General features: G+C 45.1%; 1 protein-coding gene across 1 annotated transcript in view; it reads right to left on the bottom strand.

Moving 5' to 3' along the window:
* The window catches only part of CERS3 (ceramide synthase 3), a 53,541-nt gene that overhangs the window by 18,306 nt on the left and 10,786 nt on the right, over window positions 1-24,449 (bottom strand). The window contains exons 3-8 of the mRNA XM_090263587.1: window positions 20,461-20,579; window positions 16,629-16,686; window positions 15,682-15,732; window positions 13,562-13,654; window positions 11,193-11,321; window positions 7,924-8,030 (exon numbers count right to left, since the gene is read on the bottom strand). Coding sequence (XP_090119713.1) covers window positions 7,924-8,030; window positions 11,193-11,321; window positions 13,562-13,654; window positions 15,682-15,732; window positions 16,629-16,686; window positions 20,461-20,579 — 557 coding nt within the window. The remainder of the gene's footprint in view (window positions 1-7,923; window positions 8,031-11,192; window positions 11,322-13,561; window positions 13,655-15,681; window positions 15,733-16,628; window positions 16,687-20,460; window positions 20,580-24,449) is intronic.

Here is a 24,449-nt window from a genome sequence, read left to right as displayed (position 1 = left end):
AAAAAGTACACAAATTCAAGGTGTATATTAAAAGCTATTAAGACTTTGCAATAAATTTCTTCAAAACTACAATAGTTTATATGGCCACCAGCAATTCATGAAAGAAAAGTTTCAATGAACCCCCAACCAGGATCAAATGGGCTTAAAATTTAACTTAAAAAGCAAAATGATTTCAGCTTTCATTATTTGCGATGCTGACAGTTCCCTATGTCTGCTCAGCAGCTCCTTTTCCCCTTTGAGTTATCTATCAGTTCTTCACCTGTTCAAAAAGCAAGTATATGAACTCTGAACTCTGTGTAGCAGATAATAGCCACTTACCCATTTTACTAGGCAAATATTTTTTAAAAACTTAGGAATTAGAGAAAAATATGAAGAGGTTAAATCAAAATCACCTGAAGTTTCACAACTCACAGGTGATCTAGTACATTTTGGTAACTCTAATTTAAGACATCCTTCCTAAAAATAACCTTTAAGGTGCTTTTTCTCTCTTCCCCGTTCCCACACGATCTCACGTAACGGGGATCATCTGATCCATGTGACTTTCGTGCCCTTTTGCCACTCAGCAGTAAGTTATAGGGAGCTTTCCAAGTCAGTGAATGAAATCCGCGCATCGGGGGTCAGAAAACATTTTATAAAGGAACGGAGGAAGAGACAGTAAGCATTTCAGGCCTCTGGGCTACCTGGTCTTCGTTGTAACTACTCAGCTCTGCCATTGCCGTGCGCAAGCGGCCGTAGACAATCAATACATCAGTCAGTGGGTGTGGCTGCGTGCCGACAGAACCTGATTAACAAAAGCAGTCAGTGGGCTGAACTTGGTCTGCGAGCCGGTTTGCCTGCCACCGCTATATAGCACCCTGTGCAACGGCTGCACGGAAACCCCGTTATAGATATACTTTATTAATTTATTTAAGCCTTTATTGACACACATTCACGTGGTTTCCAAATGGTCGTTACATTACAAAGAACGCTGTGTAAAAGAGTACGTGCTTCCTCAGATCTAGACCAACGTCGTATTTTGTCATCCTCCGCCTGAAACATGGCATGGTTTATAGCTACATTTTCAGTGCTTGTGAATATACATACGCGTATATATTTTAATTTGGTTATTTTGCTTTAAACTTTTGTGAACTGCTTTTTCATGGTCCCTATCTATCTTCTGTTGCGGTGTTTACTATTTCCGTCGACACATGAATGCTGTTTATGTATTAAGGACAATGACGTTATTTTAAAATCATGTTAAATATCATTACATAATCAGATTCTTTTAACTCTGTTTATGTTTTTTTGGCAAATCAATTTTGGAAATGTTTTTGTAACCAAATGCATCCACTGTTTTCTTTAGAGCCAGCCCCCCGGTACGCCGTAAAAGGCCTCTCTCACTCCCATCACTAACACATCTGACCCTGAACCACATGGGGTGAGGGGAGCCTGCCCGCCGCACAACTGAAAGTCTGCATAAAGCTTTTACCCTTGTGGATGTTATATGTTTTATATGCTGCACTCTTACAGTAAAGTAAGCTAGAGAAAATGCTATTGAGAAAATTACAAGGAAGACAAGATGCATTTAAAGTATGTATTGAAGAAACGCTGCGTGTAAGTGGGCCTGTGCTAGTCAAACCCCCGTCCCCGCAGGTCGAAGGGAAACAACATGCAGAAAGCTTACTCGCCGTTCTGGTTTGCCGGGCTGTTAGGCAACTGTGTGCTTCGCTGTACACTCGGCCTAGAGTGCCGTTCCCCTTCCAACTGCGCCTAATCTATAACTAAACGTGTTCATAAACACATACGTACAGGAGAAAACCACAGGATATACAGGCTTCAGTGCTGTCCGTGGTTTCAGCGCACCCTCAGGGGCCCTGGAACACATCCCCGTGGCTTTGGGGGGCTGCTGCATTACCATTACTATTACCGTGGCCACGACTCCTTTTCCTCCTGCAGAGGGTGCATGAATAATGCTGGTGGAGCCACACCCAGGACAGTGCTGCTGAGCTGGCTGGATTTTCTGCTTGGGGGGTGGGGGTGGGGGGGCCACTGAGAGGAAGAGCAGACGCAGACAGAACGGGGACACTGTGCTGCCTGAACATTCTCTGTAGGACCGAAAGGCAGGAGCCCCAACAAGGGGACAGGGGCTCAGAAGGGAGCAGCCCCTGTGATCCTGGGGACAGCAGGTTAGGGGCTGCAGTGACGTTTTCAAGACCTCTATGGGTTTCAGTGTCCTCGCTAAAGGGTGGCCCAGTCTCTCAATCTGGAGTTCGTCTCTCTTGCTAAAGCAAGAACGGGGAGAAGAAAGAACACACCTGCCCGTGTAGCCTGGTCCCTAACTGACGTGCACCACGTGTGCAGGCGAATGCGTGAACACACCAGCACCTGCACCTTCGTCCGCCTCACGGGTCACGTGGCATTTCCCCTTCCACAGAGGATGCCAAGACACTGCCGTGCTCAATTCCCGGAGCCCCTCTGCTCGGCGCCCTGGTCTTTCCTCTGTCCCAGTGGATACGCTCTCACCGTGTCCGTGGACTGCAAGGCTCCGTCGGCCTTTTCCATGTTTTTGGTTTTGTTTCCAATCTTTACTCTTTAAATCGCTGGAGCTCAGATGATTTTAAACAATCATGTTGTTGGTATACATGGTAGTTGGTTTTGCTGGGCTAGAGAAGGCAGCCACCACAAAGCTGTATTTTTCTAATGAAGACAAAGTTAAAGGCCTTTCTCCCCTGCTAACTGTAGGCGTGCGCATCCAGCCTTCTCAGGATAACGGATCCTGGTTCTCCAGGGAAGTAACTGCCTGCCTTATATTTCAGAGGCATTTTCTGTTTCAAAGTGACTGTGCAGTTGAAGAAAACTAAATAGATACTTAGAAAAGGCAAATGATGCCTGCTCTTAATCATCCAAATTAGCAGTTTAATTTGAAATATAGCCGTTCTGTGTTTCAAATGTCCTGTTTCTAGTCTTGGTCCTTTCAGTATGTTAACTCTTCACTTGGGAAAAAAAATAGGGGTTCTAAACGCTTCCACAGTGTTGATGCCATGAAAGGCAAAGAAGGAGCAAGCACCTGCTCCCGGTGAACGGCCACAGACAGCGCTACACGGTCCTGGGCAGGGTCTGGTCGTTCGGGGAAAAGGCAGTAAAAGACATCATTGGGTCAACTGGCGACACTGGAACACAGACGGGAGAATACCATGCTTTCTGAAACTGGTCACTAGACTGCGATTCTGTAAAAGAATGGTTTTGTTCTTCTGATACACTTGAAATTATCCTGCAAGCTTGAAATTATTTCCAACTACATAAATGAATAAAGGAATTGGACTGCCTTGTGGATCAGATCCTCTCTCCTAAACTGCTAGGCATGGGAGAAGAGCGATTGTTGTGACTGTCCTTCCTGACTTTACAAACAGCAGCCGTGCCAAGCGTGGGGGCGTGAGGGAGGGAGCCCTGTGGAGGGTGCAGTGTGGAACGAGACGCTGAACAAACACACGCTGTGAGTTCACCGTCTCCTGCCCCAGGTGTGTCACTGGCAAGACTGGTTCCGAGATACACATCTGCAGCGGTGGCTCCGGGCAGCAGCCCAGCTCCCACAGAGGCAGTCCCACAGTGCACACGCCCTTCCTTCCCTCCGGTGGCTGTGCCCCGGGCCCTGCGCCCCTCCACCCCAGGAGGGCCACGGGGGCGACCGCAGCACCATGAGACCACGCTCGGCCCCTGACTTGTCATTCAGCTCCGAGGCCCAGGCTTCATGAGGATAGAAAGGGGCCGCGGTATCCTCACTCTTGTTTCCTGATGAATGGCAGCGAAGCTTTTGGCTTGGTCTTGTCTTTTCTCTCCTAAAAGCTGTCGTCTTTCTGAGGCCAATCCAAATATGTATATGTTCTCATCGCCCATAGAACGCCCTTTCCTATGACACTTCCCAGGGTGCCATTGTCCTCCACAGAAAGAGCTGAAGCTGGAAGTGCAGCGGAGCAGTTAGGGGGCAAATAAGATTCCACAAGGATATCTACCATTGGAGCTAAGGACTTGGGCATTATTCAGAGTTGGAGATGATTTTGCCACTTTTTGGAAAATCCAAAACAAAAACAAACAAAAAAAACTACCCACCAAACCAGGTCAATATTAACAGTCTTCAAATATACAGATAAAGTGCATACCAAATTCCCTACTGCTGCCATTATGAACTCCTGCAGGGTGGGATTCGAGCTGTGATGAGGTCGAGACATGAAGCTGTGGAGCCCACACTGCCGCCTGTACACCTCAGTCCCAGGAGAGCGCTCCTTCCCTGCAGACGGGCCAGCCCGGACTGAACCGCTACCCGTTCTTGTCGTTTACGGAGGAAAACTGTCAGGAGTCATTTCCCAACCCTACCAAGGCCTTTCTAGACTAATGAGTCTCAGGTGGCACTTGTATAAGTAGATAAAGACATCCAGTAATTTAAAAATATAGAAGTCGTTTTAAAAAATAATAGGAATACAGTGTGAAAAACATAAGCCTCAGACTTAAACGCGTTTGAATAAAAATGCAAACATATGGGATAACCAGGCAATCTGAGAAGAGCGATGGGGACAATGCCAATTGGACTTTCTGCCTAACTGAGAGTAACGATGTTCAGGAAATCAGTGTCATTCACTCTTGCTGACGCTGACTGCGAATCGGCTAAATAAAACCTGCAAAGGGCGGGAGTGGAGAAGCGGGGACATAGCTGTACAAACGCAAAAGGAAACTTACCACAGGGAAGCAAACATCCCTGAGGCCCAGGCAAAGGAAAGCAAAGCCAAAGGAAGGGAAAGACAGGTACGACGTACAAGCTCTGGTTCTTCCTCTCAAAGCTTCCAGGGGAATTTCGGATGGGTCTGCTTTCTCCCCACTCATCCCTTTATCTTGCCCCCAAATGTGCAACAAAGGCATTCAGGACAAACAGAGCAACTCGATCGCAAACTGCCTCCTACAGCACCCCTAAAGTGCCTGCACCCTGAAATAGGTCCATCATCTGCACATTGTTTGTCGCATAGTAAATTCCGACAAATCTGGACCAATAAAGTGTCCTTGAGAAGCGAGTGTGCAGCGTTACACGACTGCGACAGATCGTTGGAACAGGCGGACGACGAGGAGCTGCCTTTTCCTCTCTGGCTTCGCGGGATGATTATGTGACGTGTTCAAGCTTATGGAAAGGTATTTAAGCTAGAGCCACACAGCGCAACCGATTCTTTACAAAAACACTGAAAACCCACCTCCCCACCTTCTAATGGCTTGGTGAGGTTTTCTTCAACCTTCCAAACAATGCACATCGGTCAACATCAGTAGAGAAAAATTCTTACCAGCAACAATTTTTTACAGTCAAGTCTTTTAATACGGGTCCGTTTGCAGTCCAACGAACCCCCTGAAGACAGCAAATGGTGGTATGGGCTGCTCTCCGAATTCAGCGGAGTATCAAGAGCAAGAAAACACCAAATGTATGTGACTAATTTTCCTTGAAATCCAGAAATGCTGGCAGGAGAATGAGTTCTTAAATGGAGGGCACGTGGGAAAGCCACACGCTGCCTCCACAGCCACTCAACCCCAACGCGATGCTCAAGTGTCTGCTGGGCAAGAGGAAGCCTGCTTGTTGGTTTTGAGACATCCTGGGAAAGTCTGAGGTGAGTGTCCCTCACAGCTAATCAGGTCACCCACAGCAGCAATACTTAGAGGCTTCTCCAAGAGCTCTCCAGACTCACAGCTTCCATGGTGTGTGCTTTTAAAATAGGTCCACAAATTCTTTGAAACTACTCCCATCAAGAAGTGGAGTCTGATTTTCCTTCCCTTAAACATGAGCTGGCCTTACTGACCTGGATCCAATGAAGAAAATCAGGTTGCAAGTGACTTGCTGTGACTTCGGAAGCTAGGCTATAAAGAGACAGTGTCTGCCTCACTATCTCTTGAGCTGATCACCTTGGAATTCCAGTTGCCATGCTATGAGGCGATCAGGCCAATGGCGGGGCCATGTGTTCGAGCTGACAGGCGCTGCTGAGGCCCTGACCAACAATCAGCATCACCCAGCGGATTTTATGTGTTACCTCAACCATGTGAGTGAGGAAGCCTTCATGAAAATTTCAGTCGACTTCCCAGCCACCATCTGACTGTAACCACATGAATGAAAAGCATCTAGCTGAGGCCAGTCAATTCCCAGAACCATAAGGGATAACAATAATCAATAAATGTTGCAGTTTTAAGAGTGAGGTCTGCAAACTATGAAATGTGGGCAAAATCGGGTCTGCAACCCATTTTTCTGAGCTAAGCTGGGTTTGGCACATTTTAAAAGAAGCAAAACAAAACAAAGCAAAATATGCAAGAGAGACCATATGTGGCCCTTGAAGTCTTAAAATCATTATTCTATGGCCCTTTGCAGAAAAAATTTGCTCACCATCCTCTTAAGCCACTATGTTTTCAGATGGTTATGCAGCTACAGTAATGCAGCTGGACGATGTGGAACACAGTGGGAGCCATCAGTGGGCAAATCCTGGATGTAGAGCCCATGAAAGTCACACTGCAAAGTCACAATTCAACTGCTATCTGCACATCAATACTTATCCCGCCATTAATTACTATCGTACCATTCTCTGATTTCACAAACACACTTCTGCTCAGCCAAAGCAAAAGCGGTGGTGACATGATTCATCAGCCAAGAAGAGTATAATAAACACGGATCTCAGGAATCTGATTTCAGCTTAAACGCCCAAGTCTAAAAGACTTCTTAATAATTTTAGGAATAATAGCTGGCATTTACTGAGTCCTTACTATGTTACAAACACTGTTCTAAGCTGTCTTATATGTATTACTTCAGTTCAGACTCCTGACAACCCTTACTTCCATTTCACAGAGGAGAAAACGGAGGCATGGAGAAATGGTCTAACCTACCCGGGATCACACAGGCAGTGATTCTAGAGCCAGGGTCTGAATTCAGGACTGCCTTACATCCATGAACCTGACCACTGCACTCTGCTTCTCCTCTCCAGAAAATGTCTAGTCCTCGCTGAAGAGTGCAGCTGGCTTCCATAGGGAGGGCAACACACTCTGACCTCTCGGACCAGACTCCCCTGGGTGCTAGCCAAACGCGCTGTCCATCCACCAGGAATCTGGCCTGGAACCTAGGTCTCCATCTCCTTCCCCTGGCACTTAGGGTCTTCAGTAGCACTCATTTTTCTGTTGAGCGGGTATGAAACTCCTAGACAGCCCCAAACTATGGCTTCCAAACCATCAAAGGCTTCCTCACGTTTTTCCCCTGGTTTCTGTCAGTCAACACACGGGAAATTATGTTTGCCAAAGGAATCATTGTCAGGGAAGACACAATATAGATTCTTCGTTGCCAGCCCTTGGATCAAGAAAACCAACAGGCTGAACAAGAACCAATCAGTAGGAAAAAGATATACTAACTATTATTAGGACCAGTAATCATGGAGAATAAAACGAGTATCAGTTTCCTCATTCGTGAACTGTGAGTTATAATACTCGTCTTTGATTTGTTGTGTAGACTAGTGCCAAGATATATAAAAGGTCTAACCCAGTGGCTGGCATGCAATTACTGGTGGTTATTAATTACTGTAATTTTAACAAGGAACATGCCTCTCCTTTAAAGAGCTGAGAACTGGCCAATGAGCTTTCACTGGAATAAGCTGTTAATCACAAGAAAGACCCATGTTTATGAAACAAGATGGACAATGAGAGCTGCTGCTTTCCTGCTGGGTTACAGATTTTCCCTCTCCTTTTGTAGTAAGCCTTTTCCTCAGTGGAAGGTTCTGTTTTAATTATTTATAAAAAGGGCCCCTTGGCATTCTTTTCTCCAACTGAACTTGGCACAAATAACTGGAGATCAACAAAGGAAAGGGTAATGCCCTGACTTGAACAACGCGCCAAGGCCACCTCAGCACAGTGACCGAAGGCAGGGCACACACCTTGTCTACTCACCAGAAGGGATAAATAACGAGGCGGCTGATGAGAAATATGGCAGAAAAGATGAAAAACAGGATGTTGCAGGTTTGCTTCCATCCGGCATAAGAAAACATCTTAGCAGACTGGAAACAAAGAAAGAAACTGTATTCAGACGAAGTGATGCTAGTACAACTTTGTTAGAGTAAACATTTATAAATGCTATAATATCTGGGATTTGCTTCTAAACAATCAGGGCGGACGAGAACGGGGCAAGAGATGAAACAGGATCCGTGATATCGATAACTTTTCTAGCTGCGTGATGGACTCACTGGGCCACTCTTCTCTTCATCCCGCCATAATACGATATTAAAACAAGAGAGATGATAACAGTACTCCTGTCTTCCACCAGCGCTACAAGTTAGCGTAATTCATCGCAGCATGCCTATGGACATTTATTTAATTTCTCCACTTAACTGGGAGGTGAGCAGGACTGAAGGAAGGCCGGGGAATGACGGACACCCTGGCTGGGCTGGGAACGCTGCAGCTACTTTAAAGCAGACAAAAGGCAACTCATGGGCCCTGTCCTGGTGGATATCAAGTTTCAAACACTGATTTTCTCTGCTTACTTTATGCTAGTCTATACTGCTCATATCATCCGTGTTGAATAAGAATTACAGAAAAGGTTGTTTAATGTGGCCATAGAAGGTTAATTGATGAGGATTCTGTACATCGAAAAGGATTTACATTGCATTGCAGTTTCCATACTTCTCCGTACTGGACCATGGGGTTGGCAGAAGGCACAAAAGGGAACATAGTCTCACTTTCTGAGACAGAGGGCTAATGAGCCAGGTAGGTGGGAGACGGGTATGAGGGGACAGGCCAGAAGCTCAGAGTGAGTGCCTGGATCAGAGTGGGAGGCTGTTTGGAGGGTCAGAGGCCAGGTCAGGGTACGTAGCTAGAGACACACAGGGCCAGATAGCACTCTTAAGGGCAAATACACACACAGTCTGTTCCAACTGGGCAAAGATGGATGTCAGACGGCAATCCGTCGCCTGTGCTGTGCATCAGTCAGGATGCTGTTCAAGGGTTGGGCCCTGGACCTAAACTTGAACACGTGGACAATCTGAGAGGATTAAGAAGTTGCATAGAGAAGGAAGAATGCCACTTGTGAGTAAAAAATGGTAGATGTTGAGGCTGTTTTTCCTTGCAAAAAAAAAGAGCTAAGAAATGTCCCACCAACTGTCTTGAGGGATATGAAAGATTAATAGTCTCCATCCCTAGGAGGGTCTAAATAAGGGCAAACATTGTGCCATGTCTGGGTTCAATTAGAACTTGACTGAGAAGACAAACATTAAAAAAAAAACTATTCAAGGAAGCTGTGGAATAGGCACCCCTGGAGAATATTAAAAAATAGGCCCCATGCCACTACTTAATGTTGTCTCTACCACCAGCTGATAGAAGGTACTGGCCTTGCTCATTGAACCTCAAGGTTAGATCATGACTTGTGAATCAAAAATGATTCATGGTCATTAACAACATAGAGCTGCGCTCATAGTTTACCCACGCAAGGACCTCTGAATTTGACATTTCATTTTTCTTTGTTTTTTACCTAAGGTCCTCGGGACATTTTCTAACAGAAATAAGCGACACTTCACAACGCACCCTAAGGGTCAGATGTGGCTTCTCAGGGTGCAGTTGCGGATAGAACACAAAGCAGTAGGTGATGTGCCCAGTTGCCTGAGGAGCTGTGTCCCGTCAATGACAGGGTTGGGGAGGGCTAGCGGGAACACCCCTGGGCTCATTCCCACTTGCAATGTCTAACTCCCTTTAAATAACACAATGAGGTTGTTTTTACAGTAGACACACACCAAAGGCAATTGAACTGGAGGGTTTAGAAGCAACAGAGTAGCATAAAATTCTTAAATCGTGGCCAATGTGGTCTTAATTTTCAGGCAGGGTTACTGCGATATGATCAGAGAAGGGGGTAATTATAACAGAGGTGGCCATATTCAGAGAGAAACACATGGAAAAACTGGCACAATCCTTCTTTTGCTAAGCCATTTGCTGCCTGAAGCAAATATAATAATCTTGACCTTCAGAATAGGATTTACATGCCTAATTACAATTACATACAAGAAACAAAATGCTCTACACAGCTAATATTTTAATAGTAGCCAGTTGCTTTGAAATGGCTTCAAATGACTTCTCGTCATGTCTAGAACAGGGTTTTTGGCAAATCACAGTCCTGTCTATGGTCTAAAGCTGGTCAGCTCTTGAGGTAAGAATGGTTTTCACATTTTTAAAAGAATATAAGAAAAGCCCAGAAAAAAAAAAAATAAAGAGAGAGAGAGAGAAAAGAAATATATGTGACAAGAGATTCTATGTGGTGCACAAAACTACATGTACTATCTGGCTCTATTCCAAAAGGTTTGCTGAACCCAAGTCTAGAAGAACAAGATCCTATTACATTTAATTTAATTTCTTCCCTATCAACCTATATTCAATTACTAGCTCTTCGAGAGGCAATTCTAAATGCAAAATGGGCTAGCGTCATTTTCCCCAGCTTCCTCCTAAATGACTGCACTGAAACAATGAACCCAGTGGCTCTGGGAAATGTGGCCCCAAACGCAACAGGAGAGCTGGCAGCTACGAGGATCACTGGGTCACTACTTCGGGGTACACAGGGAACAGTACACAAGAGAATAGGTGGAGAAAACAATCCCAATTTTGCTTTGTTCCTCAGATTTTGTGTGGTTTGGGATTAGGAAGACTTGTTTTAATGTCCATGGTTCCAAATCATTCCTTCCTTAGACAATGAAATGTTATTTAAATAACTAACAGCTTTCATTCGTGAAGCTGGAGGGCCATCGGGGCAGGGCAGGACAGTGTAAGCATCCAATGGGTCTTCAGCTCTGGCTTCAGTGAGTGTACAGGGCTGTTCAACATGAATAATCCATAGTGCACGAGTCCAAGTTTTCCTTTTAAAAGAGGAGAGCTCATTCCATCTTCAAATATCTTAGCTTAACTTGCTTCCTGAGCTACTTATCTGTATGCAAGGTCCTTAAGAGGAATCCCACAGGGTAACCTCTCTGACAAGTGCCATGAAGAAGAGGGTTGGAAACTAAAATCTAAAGGCTTGATTTCTTTGAACTTGAAGGATCTGGGGACGCAGAGACATTTGTGGATTCTGGGTGTTCTTGGGACAGAGAGCCCTGCTAAATCGCTCAGAGACCATTCTCCCTGTGAGGAGTCATGGAAAGCCAGCAAGTCCTATTGTCATTAGCATTTCAATGGCAAACGTTTACCTCCAGCCAAATGTCCGCCACATCGTGCACGATCATCACCAGGGTCCCACTGCGAATATAATTAGCACACCAAGAGAAGCTCATCAAACTAATAGCAGCCAGGTGGTGGATGACATGAGCTAGAAAATCCTACATAATGAGGGGAAAATGGGAACCATTAAGAAAATGCAGTTATTTCCCAGTCGCTGGAAGAGCTAATAATAATAATAATAATAATAATAGCTTAAAAACTAATAACTTACAACTGCATGTTTTGAAATTTGTAAAATACTTTCACTTTAATTCTTAAACATAACACTTGGAAGGGAGACGGGACGAGAATTATCCTCGTGGGTGAGATCACCTAACTCAGAGAGTACTGAGCGGCTGCCATCTCCGTCCTGACATCTGCTGCTCTGCCCACTGTCCCCCTCTGGATATACGTAGACACACACACAACATGGACATATACGCACGAGCGTATTCCTGTGCACACTTACTTTATTGTTGATTCGTGTCTAATTCCAAAAAGGAAAAAAAAAAAAAAGACCTAACAAAACTACACAACCATTAAAGTAAGAGGAGCTGCATATGAAAGTGAAATAACTATCTTAGCAAATCTAGGCTAAGGAAAGTTACCACAACTGAGCACAAAAACGCAAAGGTTTTCTACAAAGATGGACAGCCAGGAAGCGCATGAAAATATGCTCAACCTCATTAGCCATCAGGAAAATGCAAATCAGGGCCACAGGGCCACTACTTCACACCCACCAGGACAGCTACAATGAAAAAGATAAACAATAACAAGTGTTGGCAAGAATGTGGAGAAATTGGAACCCTTATGCGCTGCTGTTAGGAATGTAAAATGGTGTGGCTGCTTTGTTAAGGAGTCTGGCAGTTCCCCAAAAGGTTAAACATAGAATTACCATATAGCCCAGCAATTCCACTCTTGGGTATATACCCAAGAGAAGTAAAAACATATGTTTATGCAAAACCTTATATATGAATGTTCATAGAAGCTTTCTTCATAATAGCCAAAAAGGTGGAAACAACCCAAATATTCATCACTGACAAATAAATAAACCAAATGCAGTATATCCATACAAGGACTGTTTAAAAAAAGGGAATGAAATGCTGACACGTGTTACATTATGAATGAATTTTGAAAAGATTATGCTAAGTGAAAGAAGCCAGATACAAAAAAACACATATTGTGTGATTCCATTTATATGAAATGTTCAGAAGAGACAAATCCAGAGAGACAAGAAGCAGATTAGTGGTTGCCTAGGGCCGGGGAAGTTAGGGAAATGGGAACTGACTGCAAAAGGAATTTATTTTGGAGGCGATGAAAATGTTCTAACGCTGACTGTGGTGATGATTGCAGAACTCTGTGACTATACTCAAAACCACTGAATTATGCACTTTAGATGGATGAATTGTACGGCATGTGAATATTTCAATAAAAATCTTTTGTAAACCACTTAACGATTTAGGTTTCCTTGCAGCCAAATTAAAAGAGTGAACATGATAATAATAATAGACTAATGCACTGAGCACTGATACCAGGAAGTGCTCCGTGAGATTAAATTTGCTTAATCCTCGCAACAACCAGAGGAGGGAGGAACTATTTTTAGCTCCATGCTGTAGTTTAGAAAGTTTAACCATCTAGCTTGAGATGACAGTGAGTGGTCCAGGCAGGGATTCAGACCCAGGCAATCTGACCTCGGAGCCTGTGCTTTACCCAACTCCTAATCGTTTTAGTACCGCTGAAGATGCATGTTTACAAATATGTGACATCTATCTGCGTTTAATTTTTTAATTTTTAAAATATTTATTTATTTTTAGAGAGCGGGGACGGTAGGGAGAAAGAGAGGGAGAGAAACATCAGTCGGTTGCCTCTCACTCGCCCCCAACTGGGGACCAAACCTGCAGCCCAGGCACGTGCCCTGGTGGAAATTGAACCGACAACCCTTCACTTTGCAGGATGGCACCTAACCAACTGAGCCGCACCAGTCAGGGCTGCATTTAATTTTTGAAGAAGTATCCAATGCACCTTGTGAATAATAAAGAGAAATCTACTTTTTTGATTGCCTCAAGGGTTACGAGAGACAAAATCATTACAGGATCACCCCACCTGAGTATAAATATGAAGACTTTCTAAAAGTGACATTTTTCAATTCTATCCCTTGAGAAAACAACTCAGTTAGCTTCAAAGTTAATGTTTCTATCATGTTTCACTACAAATACTTGCTATCAAGCCTTTAAAAAGCAAAAAGCTATGGACTGAGACTTAACACACATGAAATACAATGGAAAGACTGGGATTTGGGGCAGAGGGTAAAAACTTTTGAAAAAAATGAATAAAGTAGTTTTGTAAGTGACACACTTACCTTCCTCTTGACATCAGAGCCCAGGCTAAACAAGAGAGACCAATAAAAACCCATCTCCAGAATGTAGTACCAGTACTGGGACTGCAGCAAGGGCTGAGAAAAACAAAAGCATTCACTTTAATGGCGTTTAATTCATTTTAAGGATAAAACTATTGTTTATCCCCATTGATATAAAATACCCCCAAATAATGATGCTTTACATTTCAACTTTCAAGAAGGAACTGGAGATAATACTTTCAGACATTTTATTTCTAAAAGGATAAACAAGAATTCCAAAATCAAGTTAGTCAACCAAAAGTTACCAAGTATAAGAAGACAAATAAGTAAGAGAACAGATCCAGAAGTGATCAAGATATTGGATTTGTCAGACCTAGACTTCAAAATAACTTTACAGTTTGGTTAAAGGGTGGACATTTTCAATAGAGAATGGGTGTTAATGAAGAAGAATTAAAAATCTGTGAACTTTAAAATACAATAACTAAAATTGAAAACTCAAACGATGTTTGTAACAGCAGATTCATGCTGAGAAATGCTAGTGAACTGGAGAACGTGAAAATAGGAAATATCCAGAACTGTGGAAGGTCTGAGATTTTTCTCTCCTTTCAAGTCAGCTTGCCAATGTTTCCTGGATGTCTTAGAAGATACGAGGCTTCTCGATCACAAATTTAAAAGTTTATGATTCAGCGTAATAAGGTGCCGGATTACCAACATTGGGGCCAGGTCTCTCACCCCAGTTCCCACAGGGTCAGGTGACGTCTGCACACACAGTGGGTTGTGTTGCCAGAGAGGAACCCTGAGTTAAGGAACCTGTCGCTTTTCTAATGGACAGAAAATGCTTATCCTGTGCTCCAGAAGGAGACGGTATCTCCGCCTGCCAAGGCTGTCCGTTACGCAAACATCCTTAAAAAACAGTGCAGAGCAAAAGGAAGTCAGAGTTTCACGTCACTGCACAAGCCGAAATGCAAGCAAGCCGCAGAGAAATGGCTGCTAACAGGTGGGGCGCAGAGAGACAGGGTGGAAAACACCGGGAGAGGTGCAGGGACACGTGGGAGCTGGGGTGAAGGCCCAGCGCAGCAGCACACTTGTGACTGAAAGTCCAGCAAAGAGGAGAGACAGGAGCAGAAGCAACGGCTAACAGCTTTCCAAAACGGACTGAGGACATCAAGCCAGATTCAACAAGTAGTACAGGAAATAAGCAGGATAAAGTCAAAGAAAACCAACATTTATGCATGTCACACCAAAATGATGGAAGACAAAGACAAAATTTTAAAATCAGCCAGAGGGAAAAAGAACATTCTATTCAAGAAGAAAAAATAAAATGAACTAAATTTTTAAAGAAACTGATGGGATGCAGAAGACAGCAAAAATGACATCTTTAAAGTGCTGAAGAAAAATAGCTCCTAACATAGACTTCTACGCCCAGCCAAACTATCCTTCTATGAAGACAAATGGTAATATTTTAGAGCATCAAATCATAGGGATTTCTTCAGCCCAAAGGATAACAGTTTCAGATGCGAGCATGGAAATAAATGCAGCTTGCAAGGAACAGCATGGAAAGGACAATTTGACCGATTTACAAAACAATAATAACAGTGACTTGCAGGGTTTTAAATATTTGGAAGAGGAATAGGAGGAGGGTGTATGGCATATTCTAATGATAATGTAGTGACTAGATAGAGGTAATGGCACTAATCTATAATAATTCTAATAATTCAAGGATGTATATGGTAATCTCTAGGATAATTACTCAGATAATAAAAGGATGCATAGCTGAAAAGCTATATAAGGAAAGAAGTGGAATAATATTTTAAAAACTTGACTGTCTCATAAAAAGAAGAGAATTTTAAAAAGAAAATGCATCAAATGGTACCAATAGAAAATAAAATAGTAAGGTGGTAAATTTAAACTCAAATATGTAATTACATTAACTGTAGACAAACTAATGGAATGAGACAAATGATGGGTAAATAAAGAATAAGGATGAGTAAATTCCAGTAGAGAAAGAGACAAAGGATGGCATAGAAGTGGACAGAGTAGAAAAAGGACTCAGACCTAACTCAGGGGACAAAATGAGGGGCCTGGTGGCTGAAGTAGTGAGGGGCGGTATCAGAGGTCCTTACCTGTCTGGGATAGCCATTCCACACCTCCCAGAGGTCATATGCCCAAGGTTTCTGTAAAAACAAGGATCCAAGAGAAAAAGAAAAGTTAGTCAGAAGCAAAGGCTGATTTCGGCAGAAAACGTAAGCTGTTCCTGCCGTCAGTGGCAGGGGCAAGCGGACACAGCTGGACGCATCTGTGCCATCTCCCTGTGGCTCCCGCCGCACGGCTCTCCCTCTGTAGGTATTCATACACATCCCTTACAGCACCTGGTGGCAGTCACCACTGCCAGTGAATCTGGGACCAAACCTGATCCTGTCTCACAGAGTAAATAATTTCAGACAAGTGTCTCTTCTAACAAAATGATTTCTGAACCAATTATAATACTGCTTCTGTAGCAATAAAAATATCTTGAGATATCTGTAACAATAAAATATCTTAAGAGAAATGAAGAGAATCTTGAGAGGAGTCTCTAAACGCTGGCTGCCTTTTATTTTTCTACAATTTCCTATTAAGTTTATAATCACTTCATCAGGTAAGCATTTAATAATTATTTAAACAGACAATGCAAAGGGTAAGGAGAAATTTAGTTTTTGATGGGCGAGGAGTCAAAGTCTTCATGGCACAAGTGGCGTTTGATATTAGACTGGCTGGAATTTGACAGGTAGAGAAAGATGGGGAGGGCAAGACACTCCCTGGCAGAGGGGATAAATAGTCCAGTTTAGTTGGTGCATGAGTTGCCTAGGTGGAAACAGTGAGAGATTAAGTTTCAAAATTAACTTCACAAGTGCAAACCTTAATGAAAGCCTTGGAAGAGACTGAGGTGTTGCTACTGCCTGGGCATTAGCAAGATTAGGAACTTAAGAGCTGGTCATCTCACTGAAAGTATATCCTAAGAAAATCAAGGGCTGGGATTTTTGAAAATTAATGACAAATTCCAATCAAAGATATCATCAAAAGGACAACTTACGTCATAGAGAAATGCAATTCCAGCAACAGTAATCACTAAGTAAAATGCAAATCGCCAGCTGTCAAAAGAAAGAAAACTCTTGTCAAGGTGACTGACATTTGAGAAGAAAAATGTTCGCTAGGACAGAAAGAACACGCATTCTGGAGTCAAACACATCTAAGCCGGTGTCCTGACTCTGGCACTTAGTAGGTGGCTACGACTGTAGGGAGGTCACTTAGCCTCCGGGAGCCTCAATCTCTTCATCTGTGAAAGGGAAACAACAAAACCTGACTCAACATGTTAAAAAATTCAAAATAATTTATGAAAAATACTGATCATAGTGCCTATTATGAAGTAATCAACAATAAGTGGCTGTTTATTATTACTACTATTATTATTATGTTTAGCCCAGTTCCTGACATACAATAAATGATGATTTGATACTAGTATTATCAACAAATCATTTATTTTATCTCCATTTATTTCCCAGTGAAAAGGTTTCTAAAAGTCTGGCCTCTGAAAAAGCATATTTTGAAAGGATATCTTTTTCTCACGTATGAAGACCTATAAATTAAGAGACTTAAAAGACATATCACCCAATCATAATGCATGGGTGTTATTTAGATCCCGATTCACATTAACAAACCGTAAAGAAGATTTGAGATAGTTAAGGAAAAATGAATACTGACTATTTGCTGTTATTAAATAAATTTTTAAAGGTAAGACACTGGTATTAGACTCATGTTTAAAATTGCTGTGGTATGTATATTTTAGAGATACGTATGTAATAAAGTATTTACAGATGAAATCCTACAATGTCTGATATCTGCTTCAAAAATGATCTTCAATAATAATTGGACGAAGGCAATTAAAAGGCACAAGCTTCTAGTTAAGAGATAAACAGTCGCCATATTGTACAGTACACCCCACACACTGCCGTAAGGTACATTTGAGTTTCTGAGAGGAGGTCCTAAAAGTTCTCATCACAACAAAAAAAAAACTTTTTTTCTTTTTGTATCTATACAAAACGATAGATGTTAACTAAATTTGTGGCAATCATTTCACAATATATGCAAGTCAAGTCGTATCGTATGTCTAAGTTTATACAATGCTCTAAGTCAAGTATATCTCAGTGAATTGAAACCGTTATGACCCACAAAGAGTCTCGGTGGTGGGGGAGAGGAGCAGGCAGGGCATCAGTGGCGGAGGACTGATGGCCTGTGCTGATGATTATTAAAGGTGGTGATGGATACAGAGCATACACAGTTCATTACACTTGTCTTTCTGCTTCAGAATGTGTTGATGTGACATATTTAAAAATTACTGCTATTTCATGTAATGATTGTTGGAGCAACAACGACATCATTAAACATAATGTATGTGCCCTGTACTTGCACAAAGCCTGGCAGTGCTTCCCACGGCATGCCCGCGGGAGGTGAAGAGAGAGGAAGGGGGCAGGCTCCCCCTGTGCGCGTGGGACGGGGACCGGGCTCACGGAGGCCGGGCCGTCTGCCCGGCTCACAGAGCTGAGCAGGGACCACTGAGGCTCAAGGGCAGGTCTGTGGACTCTAAATCCAGCAGTGTTTCCTGAGCATTGTCGCATAAGCTCGATGACAGCTTTCCCTCATGGCTTGTTTTGATAGATTAAAAATAACAGGGTTCAACTGCTCAGAAAGTTGAACCGTAAAAACATCCAAAGGGCATTCTATAGAATGAGCTGGTAGCCCTGTTCTCACACGACTTATTTACGGCTGGCCCCGCGAAAGCCCGCACGTAGGGGCAGAGAGCTTTTCCTCGGCTCCCTGATGATCGAAGCCAAACAAGAAGCACAAGAAGGAGGCGACAAGACCTGCCAGCCCCAAAGGGAGCCTTAAGTCAGGCGGCGCAGCCTCTACCCTCTGTTTCTCAGGCGTGCATGACCGCCTGGCCCTGTGCTGGGCGCTGTGTTAAGCACAGATGTGCCTTATCACACTTTTTCCCTCCTCACAAGCTCATGTAGCAGGAACCTGGTCCTCACAGGTCGGTAAAATGAGTACTAACGGGTGAGAGACGTCACCTAACTCACCCAGGGCTGCACAGAAACGACCAGCTCCAACACGGAAGCCCAAGTGCCACATCTTCCCGGATCGGTCCTGGCAGGTCTCATCACACTATACTAGGGGTTCTCCAAGCGTGTGCCTGGGAGCCCTGGCGTCCAAACGTTGTCATGGTAACCCTGAGATACGATTTGTCCTTTTCACTCACTCCCTCACAGGGGCCTAGCGGAGATTTCCAGAGGTTCCGTGACGTGTGATTGCGCTGCTGCTCTGAGCACTGACGAAATGTGACTTATGTTTCATAAACATCTCAGTTTTCATTTCTAATAGTGTGACTATCAGTAGATAAGAGACACACCTGCAAATGCTCTTTGGGGCCTTTAATAGTTTCTGGGAGAACAAAAGGACTCTGAAACCAAAATGTGTGAGAACTGCTACATCTCCCTAATAACAGGATGAGTGATGATGTCCTCCTCAACGCCATCTGACTTATTTCCAAAGAACATAGGTGGTAAAAGTTCCCCCTGTCCCCCAAGCAAGGCTGAGATAAAAAATAATTGTGAGGGAGGGAAAAACTCTTGGGTAAAAAATCCAGAAATTGACAAGCTGGGCTCAGATGGTAATGGTGAAAGATGAGACCGCAGGGTGAAATCAGGGCGGAACTGGGCAGAGTGAACTTGGACCAGCGGTGACGGAAGCTGCAGATGTGGGGCTGCAGATGTGGGGCAGATGGAGAGGCAGATGGAGAGGCAGATGGAGAGGCAGATGGAGTGGGCAGGGGCCCCGCCCCAGGCCAGGTCCTCCCTCCAGCACTGGGGGAGCTCCTGCCTACATATACATCAGGTACTCAGCCACTACCAGGTATTTTTATAGTAGAGTGCTCACTGCTAAGTGAAAATCTTATTTTAAAAAGAAAAGCGATCAGCTAATATGGAATTTAATTTTAAAATAAAGGATCCACTGTGGATTAACATCCTTAAATGCTGTGGAACAGGGTTCAGGGATCATCATTAAAGAGACTAAGTAAGTAAATCGTCGTCGTCGTCGTCGTCGTCGGCGGCAGCCGTCCGTCTCGAGAGACGATGGTGTAGCTTCTTAAGAGTCTATCTGCACTGCCGAGAATGGCTGTGCAGTCCAACTCGGGAGTGACATGGTAGTATCTGTCTCCTCCCGTGTTGAATTGACATCTTGCGATGACGCTGGAGTGTCCTCTCCAGTGAAGCTGAAGCTACAGAGCCTGGGCAGGGTAATATGGAGGGTCTGCTGTTGCCCATGCAGCAGACCCCCCTCTCTTCGCAGCTGAAGGATCCAAGGGAAAGACGGAGTCAATACAGCTTGGCTTCAGGTGCGCCGCAGGAGTTGCCGGTGTTGACTACAACGTCAAACCGTCTTAGGGACTCCGGCTCCGGATTTTCTGTCGGGGTTTACTCCCTTAGCCTTTCCCCTGAAGAGGTATGCCGCAAGGCAGCGGAGGTTTTTTGGAGTCAGAGTTTTCCTTCTCTGATGTACCCTGACTGGAAGATCGAACCAGCGACACTTAGCTCGCAGGCCGACGCTCAATCCACTGAGCTAAACCAGCCAGGGCAAGGGTAAGTAAATAATACACTGAAATTAAGGTGTTTGGAGCTAATCTATCCTGCTATTCGGAGCTAATCTATCCTGTATTTAAGGTGTTTGGAAGGAACCTGGCACACAAAAGGTAAACTGGAGACCAGTCTGAAAGGGCACGGGCCCTGTGGCCCTCACCCCAAGACTCTCTGAGGCGACCCCGTGCTCCGTGTGAAACAGCAGCGTTTCAGGGGTTTGACTGTCCTTACCAAGCTTCCTGGAATTTCTTCATCCTGCCAGGCCTCTCCTGATTCCGCCGGCTCCGAAACCATCGTTCCACCTGGCGCTCGGTCAAGTTGCACTTCTTTGCCAGTCCGTAAATATCCGCCTGAAAGTGGACAAAATAAATGAGTGAGTGATAAGGAGCAGAGTCAGCCCGGCAGGCAGTCAGGAGGCAGCGAGATCGGATTAGGAGAGCGTGCGCACTGGAGAGGAGAGGAATTCTGCATTCAGCCTGGAGCCAGAGAATTTCTCTCTCTTGCTCTTGAAGTCACACACACATACCCATACGCCCCAAACAGAGAGAATGTCAGCATTTCAAAACTCTGAGTTACTAAGGAGATCGAGTCTTTATAAGTTGGTAGCAACCCATATGTTCAGGTTGCATACATGAACTCCCTCAGCCCGATTTTATTCAGAGCCTCCTAGGTACTGGGTAGAGTGTAAGATGCCAATCAAACCCAATCTCTTCCTTTCTCCCTATGAGGAAACAGAGTTTTAGTAATTTCATAAGACCTGACATTAGCAGCGAAGTGAGGACTAGAACTCAGGCTCGTGCGTACCCTGCTGTTGTACATGACCTTCCTAATGGCTCCAAAGGGTAACGCAGGAAAAACTCGCACAGGTGCCGGCCATCACTTTCGCATTTCGTCATACGTAGCGCCTACTGCAAACTGGTCTGAAATAATTCCAATCATAAAAATGATTGCAGAACATAAAAAGGATGATTGCTTCTCTTCTGGGAAGCAGAAGTTGTAGGTCATGATTTAAAATTGGAAACAGTATGGGTACTGGATCAGCTCAAAGGTCACCCATTTCTGTTTCTGCCCCCACCCCCCCACCCCCAGGCCTGACAAGGAACACAAATGACTGAGTGGACCAGGCCTGCTTCAGAGCGGCATTTTAAGTTGTAGTCTTTCAACACAGGCGTGTTTTGCATGTTAAACCTACAGTACCCTCCACTTGGACGATGAAATAAGCTCTGTCATTTTTTTTGAAGCACCAGCATTCTTGATCTTTCATTTTCCAGTGTAAGTACAGGAAAGATTTTCCTCTTTATTAGGACAAAAATAAAATTGCATAGAGCTGACTCTCAGCTTCAGTGTTGAGGAAAGAAGCCGAAGCCATCTGGACACAGCAAACAGAGAGGCCCATGCCCTGTCCCCAAGGCGCAGCCGGGACCGTGCGCGGGCTGACAACTGCCAGCGTGAAGGGGCAGGCCCAGAACTTCCGTGCGAAGGCTCGAGGTTTCCTTAATGTTGGCCAGTATGTCAAAATAAATTTAAACCAATCGGGGACCACCATGGTGAGGGCCGAACAAAGCCGGCCATAGCCCGATGGCCGGACACCCCACAGCTTGTGCCCAGTAACCGAGCCTGTGTGACAGTGTGCTGTCTGTATGATGGCTCAGGTGCATGGAGCAGCAGTAGATACGACACGTAACGAAGCCCTCGTGCTGAGACCGGCAAAGGACTGACTGCGGCCTCCACAGGCCTGCTAGACCGCTAGCCGGTTACTTAACGGGAAGAGAAGGCAGGCAGAACCAAAGCAGAACAGGACCCGGCCGGAATTACACTGTTTCCCTGTAAAGTGCCCCTTCCAATACCGAACCACTGGTAGGCCAGGGGCTCCCTGGTGGTTGTTTTGTTTTGTTCTTGTGTTTTTGAGGTCACTGAGTTGGCAACTATTTATTCGTGCGTTACTTCTTGCAGGCATTTTGCTAGTTTTTGCAGCTCTAAATAAACAGGACAGATATGGGACCCTACCTCACAGGGTAGGGTCTGTCTGGGGAGGAAGTTGAAGGTAAAGCAAAGAATTCTAATAAAATAGGCTGAGTGCCAAGAGAGGCGAGGATTAGGGCACCATGCGACCTGGCTCTGTCGGCGGGTCCCAGAAGCTACGCTTAAGCTGAACCCTGGAAGGGCCCCAGGGAAGAGAGGGCACGCAGGGAGAGTGTCCTGGCAGAGGGGCCAGCATGTGAGGCTGCCTGGAATGGGAGCGGGGTGACTGGGGAGCACTTGTGACACAGCAAGAGGCCTCGCAGTGCAGAATCCCACAAAGAGGAGAGGAGGAAAGATGTGGCCAGAGTCACGTCAAAGCTGGCCTCGCCTGGGACTGACCCTGTGGGTTACAGGGTGCCTGCGTTTTTAGAGTCTGCTCTTGCGGCCCGTAGGGTATGCAGGAGCAGGAGTGAGAGAGCCGGGGGCTGGGTTCCCTTTGCCCATTGGTTCTAGGCCTCTGCTCCTCCGTGCTGGCAGCGAGGGCCCGGCACGCCGGGCGGGCAGAGTCTGGAGAGAGCCCCGTGCTCATCACGGCCCCTGGCAGGAGGAGAGAGCACAGCGCGCAGAGAGGCAGGAGGAGCCGGCAGGGGACCGAAAGCCGCAGGTGGGCCCCAGCCCTGGAGCCCTGAGCGTGCCCTCTGAGCCCTGGGCAGGAGGGGGCAGTAACAAGTGAGAGGGTTCACTTTCTGCCTCCAGTGCGTGGTCCGAGGACGTGGGGGCTCCCGGATGTGAACGTCCTAAGTGGAACGAAGGGAGACCACGGACAAAACCTGTGAGGAGACGTGTTCCTGTACTTCTAGAATCATCTGCAAACATGAGCAGATCCCCCGAACAGAGGGCATAATTCAAACCTTGCTGCTTGGCCCGTAGCAGGACAGATTCTGAAACGCCGCAGCATGATACTCTCTGTGTTCCTAGACAGAACGTGGCTGCTTTACTGTACACGCTTTACCCACTCAATCCAGAAAGATTCAGCGAGCCTCTGCTCACCAGTGCCAAGCGCCGCTCTAGGCATTGGGGATTCAGCGGGGAGCGAAACAAAGTCCCTGCCCTCAGCCTGGAATTTTCCCAGATCTGAGAACAAACTGATTTTATTATCCCGTCATTTCGACAGACATCTGCTTAAGAAATGCAACGAGAAGACAGAAATTGAACATGATTTGAAGCATTTTTTTCTGTTTTGCAGCACAGACGAATCTGGCTGAAAGTCAGTCTTGGCAATACTGGCTCATCCCCTACAATGGTATTGGGGTGGAAAGCCTCTCGCAAACAAGTCTCTAGAAGTGGTTTCTCTCATTGACACATGAAATGAGCATGTATTCAACGCCTACAATGCACAGAAAATTGTGCCAGGCATATGGAAATGAGCGTAATTAAGAAACAAATGATGTTCCCCTGGGAAAACTGGAGCTGGGAAGACATGTTTAAAAATGCTCCTGTAGAAGTCAGTGTGAAAGAGGTATGAGCTACGATCGCAAGAGCTGAGCTTTACTGAGCATCTCCTGTGTAGCGGGCACTATCCTAAGTGCTCAACTCCGCCCTCGCGAGAGCCCTGTGAGATAAGTATTAGTATCATGCTCAGCTTACAGAGGGGGAAACTGAGGCTCAGGGCGGTGAATCTGCCCCCCTCCGCTCACAGTGTGCAGTGTCTGGACCGCACAGCCGGTCCTCACGATCGCGTTTTCAGCTTTGACACCCTGGAGAGCCTCAAGGAGAAGCGGTACACCCTGGAGGAAGAGCCCTGAGTGGGAGCCCAGAGACCTGGTGCTTTAAACACAAACCCACTGGGGGTGTAGAGGGGTGACCCATCCTCTTTAGCTTGCACATGTCTCACCTGTAAATTAAGCTGAACTAGAGAGCATTTTGCTCTAAAAAGTTTGGATTTAAGGATGAGACAAGCTAGCAAACGAGAATGCCCTCATGAACCATGATAACGGGTTTCTGCCAGGCTCACGGTGCCGTGTTTTCTTGAGATCTTCTCCAGAACGACAGACTTATTTTTTGGCATCAGTTCTCATTGTGGCTTTGCTGAGGGAAAGGGCTAGATAATAAGTTCTGCCGTTACTCCATCGTATCAATAGCAGAATAATTGATCTGTTGGCCAGAGCTGTTGGTCTGTTATCATGGCTCTCTCCCAATACATCTTGAAGTTGTTATTGAGATATATGTAGAGAGACACATAAACACATATATAAATA

This window comes from Furipterus horrens, unplaced genomic scaffold, assembly GCF_987537825.1.
Source record: "Furipterus horrens unplaced genomic scaffold, mFurHor1.1.pri manual_scaffold_16, whole genome shotgun sequence".
NCBI lineage: Eukaryota > Metazoa > Chordata > Mammalia > Chiroptera > Furipteridae > Furipterus > Furipterus horrens.
Note: the sequence above shows the minus strand (reverse complement) of the source record. Positions and strands in the feature narration are given on the sequence as shown.